General features: G+C 42.6%; 1 protein-coding gene across 1 annotated transcript in view; it reads right to left on the bottom strand.

The window, feature by feature from the left end:
- wdr11 (WD repeat domain 11) overlaps positions 1 to 16,154 on the bottom strand; it is a 123,268-nt gene that overhangs the window by 20,151 nt on the left and 86,963 nt on the right. Inside the window, exons 16-22 of the mRNA XM_038960231.1 lie at positions 15,169 to 15,319; positions 6,643 to 6,749; positions 6,444 to 6,558; positions 5,186 to 5,357; positions 4,672 to 4,780; positions 3,206 to 3,268; positions 2,677 to 2,742 (exon numbers count right to left, since the gene is read on the bottom strand). Of these exons, the coding sequence (XP_038816159.1) occupies positions 2,677 to 2,742; positions 3,206 to 3,268; positions 4,672 to 4,780; positions 5,186 to 5,357; positions 6,444 to 6,558; positions 6,643 to 6,749; positions 15,169 to 15,319 (783 nt within the window). The remainder of the gene's footprint in view (positions 1 to 2,676; positions 2,743 to 3,205; positions 3,269 to 4,671; positions 4,781 to 5,185; positions 5,358 to 6,443; positions 6,559 to 6,642; positions 6,750 to 15,168; positions 15,320 to 16,154) is intronic.

Below are 16,154 nucleotides of genomic sequence, written 5' to 3'. Positions count from 1 at the left end.
AGTACTTTAGTCTAGCAAACTCGACCGAGAACCACCAGGTAGTACTCTGAAAGATCCATTCTGGAGAACATTTCCCTATCGAACGGCCATTGGTACGCCTGACGTATCCATTATAACAAGCTACAACAATGAAAGACTGATCTCTGGTGGACAAACCAGAGACTTTCTGTTGACTGACTCTCCAGCAGACGGACCGGCAATCACAGAGAGAGACAACAAAGGCCTACACTCGTAAATATGTACATTTAAATTTCTTTTCGAATGAGCGGCTGTTCATGTGCAAAGTATTAGCATTTCCATGAGCCTAGTTATCAGCTGTGTGTACGATAGTGTCGTCCTTTGTCTGTTCTCCTGCTCTTTCTCACCTGCTCCTCCCTTTTCATTTGGTGAAACAAGCTGTCATATCGGTTTAGTCCACTAGGGACTTTTCATTGTATCATATTAGTAACCAATGTATAACCTATCCTGTGTGTGTTCATGTACTTCTGTGTGATTATTTAGTTAGTTAGTAAATACATAAATAAGCCAATTGGTATATCGCTGATTCATCATTTATGCTAGGGTTCGTGCAGGTATCCAAGAGTTTGCGACATTCACAATGAGACTGATAGAAGGTAAACAATTAGTTAATGACTGAAATTTAAGAGATATATTTAAGAGTTAATTCGGAAAATGGTAATAATTTTTTTACATGGTGCCCTAAGATTGCTGATGAGTTAATTGTTACATAAGTAATTTAATCGTAATAATCAAACATAGTTAATCGATTTCCTAAAACAGTCGTCATCACATTAATGATAGTTCAAAGACATGATAGCTGCAATATGTAATGTTTTGGACAACCTGACCAAATTCACATATACTTAACAAAATATAAACGCAACTTGTAAAGTGCTGGTCCCATGTTTCATGAGCTGAAATAAAAGATCCCAGAAATGTTCCATACACACAATAAGTTCGCAAAAATTGAGAACAAATTTATTTCAATCCCTGTTAATGAGCATTTCTCGTTTTCCAAGATAATATGCCACACCTGTCAGGTGGATGGATTAAGAAGCTGATTAAAGAGCATGATCATTACACAGTGGTACCCTGGGCTGTGGACAATAAAAGGCCACTCTAAAATGTGCAGTTTTGTCACACAACACAATGCCAGAGAAGTCTCAAGATTTGAGGGGAGTGGGCAATTGGCTTGCTGACTGCAGGAATGTCCACCAGAGCTGTTGCCAGAGAATTGTTCATTTCTCTACCATAAGCCGCCTCCAACGTCATTTTAGAGAATTTGGCAGCACGTTCAACCGGAGACCACATGTGACCACGACAGCCCAGGACCTCCAAATACGGTTTCTTCACCTGCGGGATAGTCTGAGACTAGCCACCGGGCCAGCTGATTAATCTGTGGGTTTGCACAACCAAAAAATGTCCTGACAAACTGTCAGAAACCATCTTAGGGAAGCTCATCTGCGTGCTTGTCATCCAGCATCTTCACAAGGTCCTTTGCTGTTGTTCTGGGATTGATTTGCACTTTTCGCACCAAAGTTCGTTCATCTCTAGGAGACAGAATGCGTCTCCTTCCTGAGAGGTATGACGGCTGTGTGGTCCCATGGTGTTTATACTTGCGTACTATTGTTTGTACAGATGAACGTGGTACCTTCAGGCGTTTGGAAATTGCTCCCAAGGATGAACCAGACTTGTGGAGGTCTACAATTTCTTTTCTGAGGTCTTGGCTGATTTCTTTTGATTTTCCCATGATGTCAAGCAAAGAGGCACTGAGGTTGATGGTATGCCTTGAAATACATCCACAGGTACACCTCCAATTGACTCAAATGATGTCAATTAGCCTATCAGAAGCTTCTAAAGCCATGACATCCTTTTTTGGAATTTTCCAAGCTGTTTAAAAGGCACAGTCAACTTAGTGCATGTAAACTTCTGACCCACACTTAATGTGTTGTGAAAAGTTTTAAGAAATGTAATGTCATGTAATATTTTAAACTGTATATAACTGCATTAATGTCACTGGAATAACTGCATTAATGTCACTGGACCCCAGGAAAAGTGCCATTGGCAGCAGCTAATGGGGATCCTTAATAAATAGAAAAATACACAGGTAAACTAACGGTTACAGAAATCAGGAATGCAGCTCTATAGACCTCTTTGTGTGTCAAATAAGCACTAAAGTCAAGTTTGGTCACCAGTCTTTTCTAGTGTGTGGATTTTACTCTTGTTTTTGACTACTAATATAATTTTCCTTGTCATATCTCTGGAGGCATAAGACTCACAGTTCAATGCCCAATTATAATAACCTGCAGAGGGACAAATAAAAAAAAAGTGCCAACCAACGCTGACGGATATAAGGTAAAGTTGCCCCTAAATGCTGAACTTGGGTCAGTTTTGAATTTCCCCAACTAATGGTTAAGGTTAGGATTAGGGGAAGGCATGCTGTTCCTAGATCTGTACCTAGACAAAACTTCACCCCAGAGCACAAGGAGGGGTGTGTTTTGAGGCGACAGCAAGGCTACTTACAATGTCCATACTAGACCACCACAATACAAGCTGTGTGCCCAATAAATTGCTTCATACTAAGTGGTATGCTAGTGTGGATATGTAGACAGGGACAGGAGGATGGGAGAACAGGACAAGTTTTGTGCAGTGATGCCCGCTCCCTCCCTCACTCACCGAGACACCAGGAGGCAGCGTTGCAGCAGGTTGAGCTCGGGATCCAGCAAGACGCTCTTCATGTCACTGGGGAGCAAATCAAGGATTACGGAATCACAAAACAACACAGAAACACGCAGACAGACAGACACAGACTAGGCTTCTCAGGCTCTTAACTAACAGCAGGCACAGTCTGGCACTGACACACACACGTGCGCATGCACACACACACACACACCAAGATACAATCACACACAACTCTGCAGGACATCTAGACAAAAAGAAAACCAGGAAACCTGGCTTCCACTGCTGCGCAATCTGGATATCTACATTTGCTTCTCACACAGACAATGTGAGTGCATGCGTGTGTGACAGACATGCCGATAAATAGACCCCCCATCACCAAATGTTGCTGTCACTTCATGATGTGTGAAAAAAATAAGGATGTCGTTATTTATGACAAATGCTTTAAATAGTAGCATTGACATGTGTGTGTGTGTGTGTGTGTGAGCGAGCGCATGTGTGAGTTTGTTGAAGAGCAATCACTCACTTGGACATGGAGTTGAGCTGTTCCTGGATCAGGCCCTTAATCTCATGTTTTTCAGTGTAATCCCTACAGAGAAAGAGACAACAAGGCCCATATTTACAACATGTCACAGAAAAGAAGTGCTGATCAAGGATCAGATCCACATCTTATGATCTAAAAGGCAATACTTAGATCAGCATGGTCCCAGACCAGCCACAATTAGGATGGCTGTACCATTGAATTAGGTATTAGAATACCAGAATATTAGAATAAGTAATTTAATAGGATCTCTATAAAATGTACAGTTCAAATAATGTGTATCATATTAAAACTGTCCTGGGGTCAGATTGATATAGCACCTCAAACCTGTACACCCAGACTGAATGTGAAGTGAAATAATCATTGCTACTATGCAAGTAACCGATGGTCTACAAGATCTGTTGGCAGATGATTGAATTGCTCATTTCTCTTCCATAAGCCGATTCCAATGTCGTTTTAGAGAATTTGGCAGCATGTCCAACTGGCCTCACAACCGCAGACCACATGTAACCACACCAGCCCAGGACCACCACATCTGTCTTCTTCACCTGTGGGATCGTCTGAGACCAGCCACCCGGACAGCTGATGAAACTGAGGAGTACTTCTGACTAATCAAGCCCATTTTAGGGAAAAACCCAGTCGTGTACATTAGCAGGAAGCTGTTGACGAGGGAACAAATTACACTGTGGAGAAAGAACGTCTAGTGATCAAGTGGGCGTTGGAGACGATGAAATATGACTTATTGGGATGGCACTTCACCCTCGTAACGGACCATGCAGCACTGGTTTGGATATCACGGATTAAGGTTCTGTGAAGGGAGTAGTACACAGCGTTGTACGAGATCTTCAGTTTCTTGGCACTTTCTTGCATGGAATAGCCTTAATTTCTCAGACCAAGAATAGACTGACGAGTTTTAGAATAAAGTTCTTTGTTTCTGGCCATTTTGAGCCTGTAATCGAACCCACAAATGCTGATGCTCCAGATACTCAACTAGTCTAAAGGCGGCTAGTTCTACTGCTTCTTTAATCAGAACAGTTTTCAGCTGTGCTAAAATAATTGCAAAAGAGTTTGCTAATGATCAATTAGCCATTTAAAATTATAAACTTGGATTAGTTAACACAAGTTGCCATTGGAACACAGGAGTGATTGTTGCTGATAATGGGCCTCCATACGCCTATGTAGATATTCCATAAAAAAATCTGCCGTTTCCAGCTACAAAAGTCATTTACAACATTAACAATGTCTAAACTGTATTTCTGATCAATTTGATGTTATTTTAATGGACCAAAAATGTTGCTATTCTAAGAGACCCCAAACTTTTGAAAGATAGTGTACGTGTTTATGAGAGACCTTCCCATAGAGGGGTAATAATAGTCCGTAGGCCAGACCGTTCAGACATTTCTGTGAGAAGACCGACTTTCAGGGTTAATGTGGGACCCATTTATACGTACACTTGTGTGATGTCCATGGTGAATGTGCCAGACCAGGGCTGCAGCAGGAGGAAGGCCTTCAGGGTGAGGGCAGCACGGGGGAGCAGCAGGTATGGACACCACACAGGATCTGAGGGGGTTAGAGGTCAAAGGTTACAGGTCAAAAGAGCATTAGGAAGTGGGGCAATTGCTAGTGTCAGATAACTAATACTGTAAATGGCCAGTGTTCATCACTCAACTATTTATATCAGTAGTTTGAACTACAATTTGACAATAAACAATGAAATATGGTAACTAATGTCTTACTCCACTGTACTCAGAGACTGTGGCAGGCTGCATCCTGATTCTACTATGGACCTGCACACTATGGATTTAACAATGCTGAAAAGTCCCTTTAGCCGTTTATTTCACCAATCCAACGATCGGAAATTCATGACTGGACTTCGGGAGAAGAGTGGAGAATCCAGGCGCAGCTCTACTTCCACTAAGCCTATATGCCCTTTCTCTTCGCTTCCCTCTCTCTCCCATCTCTCACCGGTCAGGTCTTGTTCATCCATCCTGTAGCTGGCAGACTTCATGGCCATCTCCAGCACACGGATGCAGCCGTCCTCAGAGGCTAACACCACCTTGTCAGAGGTGCACCAGTCGATATCCAGGATACGATAGTTCACGTTCCGACCAATCCGCAGGCTGCTTACCATGTTCACCTACAGGGATCAGAGGTCAGGGGGAGGAGCATGGATACACAATAGAAACTCTGATTGGTCAGGGGAAGGTGAATTGTTATATGATTGGTTTAGAAATGATGTGCTCCAATTGACTTGAAATTGGATGTTAATTGGATAATATTTAGGATTAGATTGACAAGTGATAGGAAATAAAAAGTTTACATAGTTCTCAAACCAACCTGTCAAACTGTCAAAATGAAACTTAAAATTGTCCAGACAGATGTCTGTGTTTGAGTATATGCGCGTGCGTGCGAGTAGGAGTCTGAGACAGCAGTCAAGAGAGCACTGGTGCGTTTGAGATCTCTCCTATATTTTTCCCTCTTCTTCATCCTTTCTCGCGCTCAAGCCATATGTTGCCTGCCACTGGGCGTGAAAGCTTCTCCAGCTTCGCTCTCTGTTGGTGCACATGCAATCCCCCATAGGAGATCCATCTCTCTTTACGTGCAGCACTGGGGACTCACAATTCAGGTAAACAGAGTTCCTCTGTCCAGTGTTTGTGTACTTTTGCCCATCATGAATCTTTCATTTTTTAACAATGCCGACACCACATTTCTGATCAATTTGATGTTATTTTAATGGACAAAATCATTTGCTTTTCTTTCCAAAACAAGGACATTTCTAAGGTGACCCCAAACTTCTGAACGGTAGTGTATATAAAAAAAAACTAACACCATACAATTGTACATGGCTTTCTTGTACTAACACTTTTCTTTTTTGCTAGCACGGATTTTGCTGATAGCTGCTTTGAGGAAAGTGGTTTACTTGCAATGCCTATATGTGACTAAGAGCGCCTGCTACAGTAAATTACAGAAATGCATACGATGCCTAAGGCAAATCATTCTGGGGAGGACCTTTGATGAAGGAGGGTCAATCAAATTGCAGATCTTCAGTCTATCATTTAGTGTGGCACCCTATTTTGAATGCACACAAAGTCTAGCTTTTAGCTAGTGGGACAATCTGTTGGCCCATAGGTTATTCTTGAAGTTTTGAACCTTGATAAAATTTACACGGAATGTCTCTAGTTGCTATTACGACAGGAAGGACAAATAGAGAAAAATAACTCACCTCTTTGGTGTCCCAGACTTCTGCACCATCTGTGTACATGACCAGTAGCTTCTGGTTCCCTTTCCCAGGTGCGAAACGGATCTTTTTCACCCAACCACGGTGAGTAGGGATCCCCCTGGAACAAACATTGAGGTACTACACACACTCACGCATGCACGGATGAATGAACACACATGCACACACACACGTGACTTGTTACCTGGAGAGACGGGCCTTAAGGTCCCAGAAGTTGAGGTTCCCGTCCACATCACCGAGAACCAGAGTGTCTCCCTTCCAGGCGATGCACGCAATGCTACCCATACTGCCCTGCAACATACATAGGAAGAGAGGGTGATGGTTCTACGAGGTGAGGAGAGAAGAGCAGACAGCGCAAACAACCCAAGCAACTTTAACCAAATCACTCTCACTCAGAAATCCCTACAATCACTCCATAATAATCCTCTGGTAATCAACTTAAAGAGGATCTGACAGCGTTTTAGCAACATTAAATCTTATTAAAATCTTTTCATATTCACCCCCAGGAAGAATATGACACTTTTTTATAAATTTTGTGAAGACAGACATCTTAGATATGGTCATTTTCACGTTTTCATAAATTCATAGATTTCACATGTTCATAAATTCATAGAATGTTTGGGAATGAAGTATAGTAAGGCATTTGGGACATTTCTATACCAATATAGCATGGTAAAGTGGCCATGCATTTGGACAATTAATAGATAGAAACTACAGTAAATAAAACATAATAAATACATCTGTCTTACATCAGTGACAATGGTGCCGAAGAAGAAGGCTGACGTTTTGTGTGTCCCCAACCGATTGTGTTTTTTGTTAGTTTATTTGCGTTGATTTTTAAACTGATTTTTTACATAATGTTGCCTCTACCATCTCTTATGACCGAAAATAACTTCTGGACATCAGGACTGCGATTACTCACCAAGGACCGGCAGAATCCTTTTTTTTCTTTAACGAGTCTGACGAGCCCGATGCGAATGATATACTGCTTTCTCGTGAACAGGCCAAGATCCCCGTGATTTGCAGGAAGGGGAGGTGGAGAAAAAGGGTCCAGAGGACGGGCTGCCTTCTGAGAATTCGTAGGCAATCGAACAAACCCTCACTTCCTTCCATTCTACTAGCAAACGTGCAATCTTTGGAGAATAAAATCGATGACCTACGCGGAAGATTAAACTACCAACGGGACATTCAAAACTGGAATATCTAATGCTTCACGGAGTCGTGGCTGAACGACGACATTATCAACATTCAGCTGGCTGGTTATACACTGCACCGGCAGGATAGAACAGCGGCGTCTGGTAAGACAAGGGGTGGCGGACTATGTATTTTTGTAAATAAGAGCTGGTGCACGATTTCTAAGGAAGTCTCGAGCTATTGCTCGCCTGAGGTAGAGTATCTCATTATAAGCAGTAGACCACAATATCTACCTAGAGAGTTTTTAACTGTATTTTTCATAGCTTACATACCACCACAGACTGAGGTTGGAACTAAGACAGCATTGAATGAGCTGTTTTCCGCTATAAGCAAACAAGAAAACGCTCACCGAGGCGGCACTCCTAGTAGCCGGAGACTTTAATACAGGGAAAATTAAATCTGTTTTACCAAATTTCTATTAGCATGTTAAATGTGCAACCAGAGGGAAAAAAACTGGACCACTTTTACTCCACACAGAGACGCATACAAAGCTCTCCCTCGCCCACCATTTGGCAAATCTGACCATAATTCTATCCTCCAGATTCCTGCTTACAAGCAAAAATTAAATCAGGAAGCATCAGTGACTAGATCAATAAAAAAAGCGGTCATGAAGCAGATGCTTAGCTACAGGACTGTTTTTCTACCACAGACTGGAATATGTTCCGAGACTCCTTCCGATGCCATTGAGGAGTACACCACATCAGTCATTGGCTTCATCAATAAGTCCATTACAGGCAACATCCGCACTGAGCTAAAGGCGAGAGCTGCAGCTTTCAAGGAGCGGGACTCTAACCCGGAAGCTTATAAGAAATCCCAATATGGAAAAGAGTCAATACAGGACTAAAATCGAATCGTACTAGACCGGCTCTGACGCTCGTGGGATGTGGCAGGGCTTGCAAACCATTACAGACTACAAAGGGAAGCACAGCAGAGAACTGTCCAGTGACACGAGCCTACCAGACGAGCTAAACTACTTCTATGCTCGCTTCGAGGCAATTAACACTGAAAAATGCATGAGAGCACCAGCTGTTCCGGAGACTGTGTGATCACGCTCTCCGCAGCCGATGTGAGTAAGACCTTAAAACAGGTCAACATTCACAAGCCGCAGCGCCCGACGGATTGCCAGGACGTATACTGCGAGCATGCACTGACAAGTGTCTTCACTGACATTTTCAACCTCTCCCTGTTCTAGTCTGTAATATCAACATGTTTTAAGCAGAACACCATAGTGCCTGTGCCCAATAATACTAAGGTAACCTTCCTAAATGACTACCGACCCATAGCACTCACATCTGTAGCCATGAAGTGCTTTGAAAGGCTGGTCATCATCCCAGAAACCCTAGACCCACTACAATTTGCACACCACCCCTACAGATCCACAGAAGATGCAATCTCTATTGCACTCCACACTGCCCTTTCCCACCTGAACAAAAGGAACACCTATGTGAGAATACTATTCATTGACTACAGTTCAGCGTTCAACACCATAATGCTCTCAAAGCTCATCAATAAGCTTCGGACCCTTGGACTAAACACCTCCCTCTGCAACTGGATCCTGGACTTCCTGACGGGCCGCCCCCTGGTGGTAAGGGTAGGTAACAACACATCCGCCACACTGATCCTCAACACGGGGGCTCCTCAGGGGTGCGTGCTCAGTCCCCTCCTGTACTCTCTGTTCACTCATTACTGCACGGCCAGGCACGACTCCAACACCATCATTGAGGTTGCAGATGACAACAGTGGTAGGCCTGATCACCGACAATGACGAGACAGCCTACAGGGAGAAGGTCAGAGACCTGGTTGTGTGGTGCCAGGCCAACATCTCCCTCATCGTGATCAAGAAAAAGGAGATGATTGTGGACTACAGGAAAAAGAGGACTGAGCACGCCCCCAATCTCATCGACGGGGCTGCAGTGGAGCAGGTTAAGAACTTCAAGTTCCTTGGTGTCCACAAACTAACATGGTCCAAGCAGACCAAGACAGTCGTGAAGAGGGCACAACAAAACCTATTCTCCCTCAGGAGACTGAAAAGATTTGGCATGGGTCCTCAGATCTTGAAAAGGTTCTACAGCTGCACCATCCTGACTGGTTGCATCACTACCTGGTATGGCAACTGCTCGGCCTCCGACCGCAAGGCACTACAGACGGTAGTGCGAACGGCCCAGTACATCACCGGTGCCAAGCTACCTGCCATCCAGGACCTCTATACCAGGCGGTGTCAGAGGAAGGCCCTAGTCATAGGGCCACCCAGCCACCCTAGTCATAGACTGTTCTCTCTGCTACCGCACAGCAAGTGGTACCAGAGCGCCAAGTCTAAGTCAAAGAGGCTTCTAAACAACTTCTACCCCCAAGCCATAAGACTCCTGAACATCTAATCAAATGGCTACCCAGACTATTTTCAAAATATTGAGTCATTTAAACTGAAACAGTACATCCTGAATGGGTGGAGGCAGCAAACAATGTAACAGGCCATCTGTGATTTACAACCTGACAGCAGCATTTTTGGGACTACCAAGAAATGGATTGGTGAATTATATTAATCATGCATTTAACTGTATCCATGTATCCCGTGAAAAATGCCTTACTGTACGTCATGGAATTTTAAGTTAAATATAACCCATTTTTAAAACGTCTTATGAAGTTGGTTTTGAAGCATAAAACTGGGACTTTTATATTTTTGACTAATATTGTGATTGTTTCATCTCTGCAAAGTAGTTTAAATGCTGTCACTTCCACTTTAGGTGCTAACAAATACAGAGTTTCCACTGAAGGACTAACAATGTTTCCACTGACATTTTGGCTTTGTCTCATATCAAGTGTTGATATAGTGCAGACGAACGCTCAAGTGCTTTAACTAAGTGTTCCCATAACAGAACTTCAGACAGTGGGTGATTGAGTTGACTAATAGCCTGTTTATTACATGTGGTACAAAAAAAAATAGTTTTCATCAAAGCTCCTTTACTAAATTATGAAGTTCCTTATTCAGTGATAAGGGTATAAGAAGTATGGGGCTATGCAAATTCTTGAATCGCTAAATACATTTCAAATCTCTAAATAGAGAATGGGTCAGAGCAGTCTGACAGATAAAATGTAAATCTCTGGATACAGCATCTCAGCAATCTGCCATTCACAGACGAAAGCATGCCGGAGGTGAACAAGCAGAAACATTTTGTCACTAGCCTATATGGACGGATCCCAGCCTCTGCACCATTTTACACGATATGAACGGATCCCAGCCTCTGCCTGGCAGAGCATGAACAAATGAAATATCTACTTCTTTAAAGTTACATAGTTGATTGCAAACTCAACTTGCTGTTTTTTGTAAAGAGAATGAACTGAACGTTGCTATGGATAAGAGAATCTGCATTTTTTTTTTACTAAAACCTAAATGTGATGTTGAAAACAATAACAAGACGAGGCAAAGTGTTGATGATGGTGAACGAGTTATAACCAACACCCTGAGTCCTGCATGCAACACCTAGCCTGACTGTTTTTGCATAGAACCACATCATTGCCTTCAAATCAACTTGGTTTAAAGCAGACAGGCTCTCAGGCTCCCCCTGGGCCCGAGTAGTTTGAAACCAGCCCACCAGAGGGAGAACCAACACAAGACAAAACTACGACATAGTCTAAACAAAGACGCGCTTAAAGAGCAATAAACAGAAGTGCACAGACACACGCACAACAAACAAAGACACAACGATGACATGCTACGAGAGACAGACTGACAGGCGACAAATTAGTACACTGGGAATCGCACAAAAACTGCGCTGGGTGGCTTATGCTGTACAGATATGAGAGAATGAAAGCTGTCTAAAAACAAAGTCTCCCATCATTACAAAGTAGGGTAAAGATATGACAGACTGTCATTTGATGGCCCGCCTGCACAGGATCCCAATTATTGTGTTGTGAGGCTGGTTCGATGTGTTGATGTGGTGTGGTGCAAAATAGCCAGCAGCCCAATGCACCACATAAAAAGACCAGAGAGGAAACAGGATGCTCAAATTGGTGCAGAGACAGAGCGATTTGAGCGCCTCGCTTTGTGGAGGAGGAACATAACGGGGATACTCACCTACATGACGTTCGGGAAAGGATTGCTTATCTTACACCACATAATGAGAAACAAAATACCCACATAGATAACAAGTGTCTCCGCGAGCAGGCAATTGAGAAATGGAGGAGAACATGACTAGAAATTGATTTTGTCGTTGCCTCTCAACTTTTGAATGGAGATGAAAGTGTGCCGTCATAGAGAACAGACTTTTACAGAGACTGTGGTGTAGAGAGAAACAGGAAGTAAGAGATAGATTTCCAAAAAGCCTTTGATTCAAATTGGCATGAAGGCATTTTTATCAAATTAAATGAATGCGGTGTGGGTGGAAATACATGTCATCAAATCATGTATACAAATAACCATAGTGTAATAAACATTCACATTTATTTTCCCAAGGTTGCAGTCAAGAAGGGGAACAACTTTTGCTCAAATCTATTCAATATTTACACTATGCGTCAAAAATGTAAGAACACCTACTAATTCAAGGGCTTTTCTTTATTTGTACTATTTTCTACATTGTAGAATAATAGTGAAGACATCAGAACTATGAAATAACACATACGGAATCATGTAGTAACCAAAAGAAAGTGTTTAACATATCAAAATATATTTGAGATTTGAGATTCTTCAAATAGCCACCCTTTGCCTTGATGACAGCTTAGCACACTCTTGGTCAAACGTTTCGGGTAGCCTTCCACAAGCTTCCCACAATAAGTTGGGTGAATTTTGGCCCATTCCTCCTGACAGAGCTGGTGTAACTGAGTCAGGTTTGTAGGCCTCCTTGCTAGCACACATTTGTTTCAGTTCTGCCCACAAATGTTCTATAGGATTGAGGTCAGGGCTTTGTGACGGCAACTACAATACCTTGACTTTGTTGTCCTTAAGCCATTTTGACACAACTTTGGAAGTATGCTTGGGTTCATTGTCCATTTGGAAGACCCATTTGCAACCAAGCTTTAACTTCCTGACTGATGTCTTGAGATGTTGCTTCAAAATATTCACATAACTTTCTCTCATGATGCCATCTATTTTGTGAAGTGCACCAGTCCCTCCTGCAGCAAAGCAGCTCCACAACATAATGCTGCCACTCCCGTGCTTCAAGGTTGGGACGATGTTCTTCGGGCTTGCAAGCCTCCCCCTTTTTCCTCCAAACATAACGATAGCCATTATGAGCAAACAGTTCTATTTTTGTTTCATTAGACCAGAGGACACTTCTCTACGATCTTTGTCCCATATGCAGTTGCAAACCGTAGTCTGGCTTTTTTATGGCGGTTTTGGAGCAGTGGCTTCTTCCTTGCTGAGCAGCCGTTTAGGTTATGTCGATATAGGTTGTTCAACATGGTTGTAAATGAACTGAAACACAAAACAAGGAGGGCTTTCTATTTTATTAAAATATCTATCAAATTAGACACACCGATTAGGATCTGGCAAAAAATATTCAAGTAAAAAATAGAACCAATTGCACTATATATGGCAGCGAATTGTAGGGTTACAAAACAACAATTTGCCAAATGGGACTAAAACCCTGCATGCAGAATTCTTTAAGAGCAAAAACGCAGAACACCACATGCAGAACAGAAATAGGCCTAATCCCTCTTGATTAATATCCCCCCAAAACTATAATCATTTAAAAACAGGCTGTGCTCATTCTGCCCCCCAGTAAGAGATCGAGACAGTGCTGCATTTTCTGTCATCCATCTAATGGCTGCTTGCACCATCCATCCTAAACTAAATATACCTCCAGCCATCTTTTTTTTTTTACCCCAAGTTTGTGTTAAACACCTGGAATAGATTCAGCGTGAGTAGGCATAAAAGAAACACCAGCAATTTGGCGAAGTCAGTTCCGAAGGGAAAACGAAACGACATGAGGAGACGCAGTCCCTCATGAGGAGGAGACGACATGAGGAGACGCAGACAGACGGCTCTAGGACAGGTGTGAGGCACTCAAGAAGTTTATGAGGTGCAGCTTGAGACTCTACGGGGGTCGCATAACATTTATAGTGTGCAGTGGGTTGAAAACTAACTCAGAGACATACTGAAACTACCACCAAACGTCCCTCTCTTACTGGATGGTTTCAAATGTCATCTCATCGGCTTATAAAACATTAGGGACCAATTAAGGTAATAAGCTATAGGACGATTAAGAAAAAGAAAAGTACTCTTATCAGTTGAAACAACTTGGATGTAGGATTGCATTTCTGCAAGAAACACATTTATCGGATAACGAGCATGAGCAACTGAATAGGACATGGGCTAATAGAATATTCTATGCATCTCATATATCAGAACGGAAAAGGGGGATAGCAAGTCTAGTGCACAGGTCAGTCAATTTCAATGCCAGCTCCTCTCATAGGGATACAGAGTTTAGGTTCATATTAGTAAATGGAACTATAGATGGAGTGAATGTATCATTGCTAAAAGTGTATGATCCAAATCTAAAAGATTTAACCTTATCTTGGAGAATAGCTCTGACTTACTCCTAATGGGGGTGGAGATGTCAATTGTGTTATGTCTCCGACTGTAGACTGATCACCTTTACCATCAACTCCACCCTCTAGGACGAGGGAGTCACTGATTAGCCACTGTCTAGAAGTGGGATTGGTTGAAGTATGGAGACACCTTTATCCAAGTGAGAGAGACTTCACATTTTATTCAAACCGCTACTTACTCTATTTACGCATTGACTACTTCTTTACCACTAAGTCTGAAGCCTATAGGATAATGGATCGTGAGACACTTCCAAGAACTTTGTTGGGACCATTCACCATTGATGGCGACGTGGGATTTAGGACAGAAGTCTATCTCACGAAGGTGAAGACTAGACGCGTCCTTAAATGAAACAAAATGTGTGGACTTTGTTAGAAAAGAGCTGCAGTTCTATCTTGATCTTAACATGAGGTCTCGCCCACTTACGCTCTGGGAGTGTGCATAACCCTTTAAGAGTTCGCATTATATCATTAGCCCCAAAAAAAGTGCACTGAATTGGAAAACAAAATAAACCATTTAGAACAGCACAAACAAAAACCAACCACAGCTCTGATGACAGCTTGCTCTCTGAAAAAATAGAGTGGTGTTAAAGGTTTGCTAAGCAGAGATATTCAATTTGAGGGGAGGAAATCAATGAAATGGACTGAAAAAGAGACACGGAAGAGATGAGGGAGATAAAGTATGTACAGAGAGTGGAGATCAGCGGGGGAGGAGAGAGAAGGGCGTGGAGAAGAGGTGAAGAATGAGGTAGAGAATATGTACGGAACGTAAAGATACGAGGGTCTTATAGAAAAGGGCAGGGAGAGGAAGAAGAGAAGCAGCAGTGAGAAGAGAGGAGGTAGAGAAATAGAGTATACAGTATGTCTGGAGAGTAAAGATGAGTATGTAGAGTAGACTTAGCATGTACAATTACAGTAGCATTAGATCAGCATCCATGAAGGAGAAGGTAGGAGGGGAGGTAGAATTAAGACTCACGTCTGGGGGGATGCGGGCACCGTCTTTGACGGTATTCCCCTCGACAGTGATGTGGTACACCTGTCCGTCTGTGTCTGTGAACACAAAGTGTTCCCTCGCTGAGATGGCCTGGCCTCCTCCCTCCGATTTACTCTCTGCATCCTGCAGAAGACTGGAGACGCATACAAACCCGTTTTACTATTAAAGTGAGGACCACTGATAAAGCGAGGGCTAGATCAGGGGTCAGCAACACGCGGGGCAAAACCGGACCGCATAGTGTTATCCTTTTTTAGATTTGAGTCTGTCAAAAAAAAGACCAGGAAGTCTGCAAAAAATGTGTTTAATTTAGGAAATCTGTTCCCAAGTATTCCCACAAATTAAAAAAAAGCGACGTGATTGTGTCTGAATGTAATCAAGGTATGAAATTATTGTTATTTTCAAATACAATTTATTTTGGGCTTAGTTGTGGTCAATTTGCAGTGTACAATACATTCCGGCCACCCGACCCTCCGCTCATGACTAGATACACTACTGTTCAAAATGTTGGGGTCACTTAGAAATGTCCTTGTTTTTGAAAGAAAAGCACATTTCTTGTCCATTAAAATAACATCAAATTGATCAGAAACACAGTGTAGACATTGTTAATGTTGTAAATGACTATTGTAGCTGGAAACGGCAGATTTTTAATGGAATATCCACATAGGCGTACAGAGGCCCATTATCAGCAACCATTACTCCTGTGTTCCAATGGGACGTTGTGCTGGCTAATCCAAGTGTATCATTTTAAAAGGCTAATTGATCAAAGAACACCAGTCTCAACGTCAACAGCGAAGAGGCGACTGGGACGCTGGCCTTCTAGGCAGAGTTGCAAAGAAAAAGCCATATCTCAGACTGGCCAATAAAAATAAAAGATTAAGATGGGCAAAAGAACACAGACACTGGACAGAGGAACTCTGCCTAGAAGGCCAGCATCCTGGAGTCACCTCTTCACTGTTGATGTTGAGACT

Source organism: Salvelinus namaycush, chromosome 22 (assembly GCF_016432855.1).
Source record: "Salvelinus namaycush isolate Seneca chromosome 22, SaNama_1.0, whole genome shotgun sequence".
Classification (NCBI taxonomy): domain Eukaryota; kingdom Metazoa; phylum Chordata; class Actinopteri; order Salmoniformes; family Salmonidae; genus Salvelinus; species Salvelinus namaycush.
This window is presented reverse-complemented; position numbering and strand designations above follow the sequence as displayed.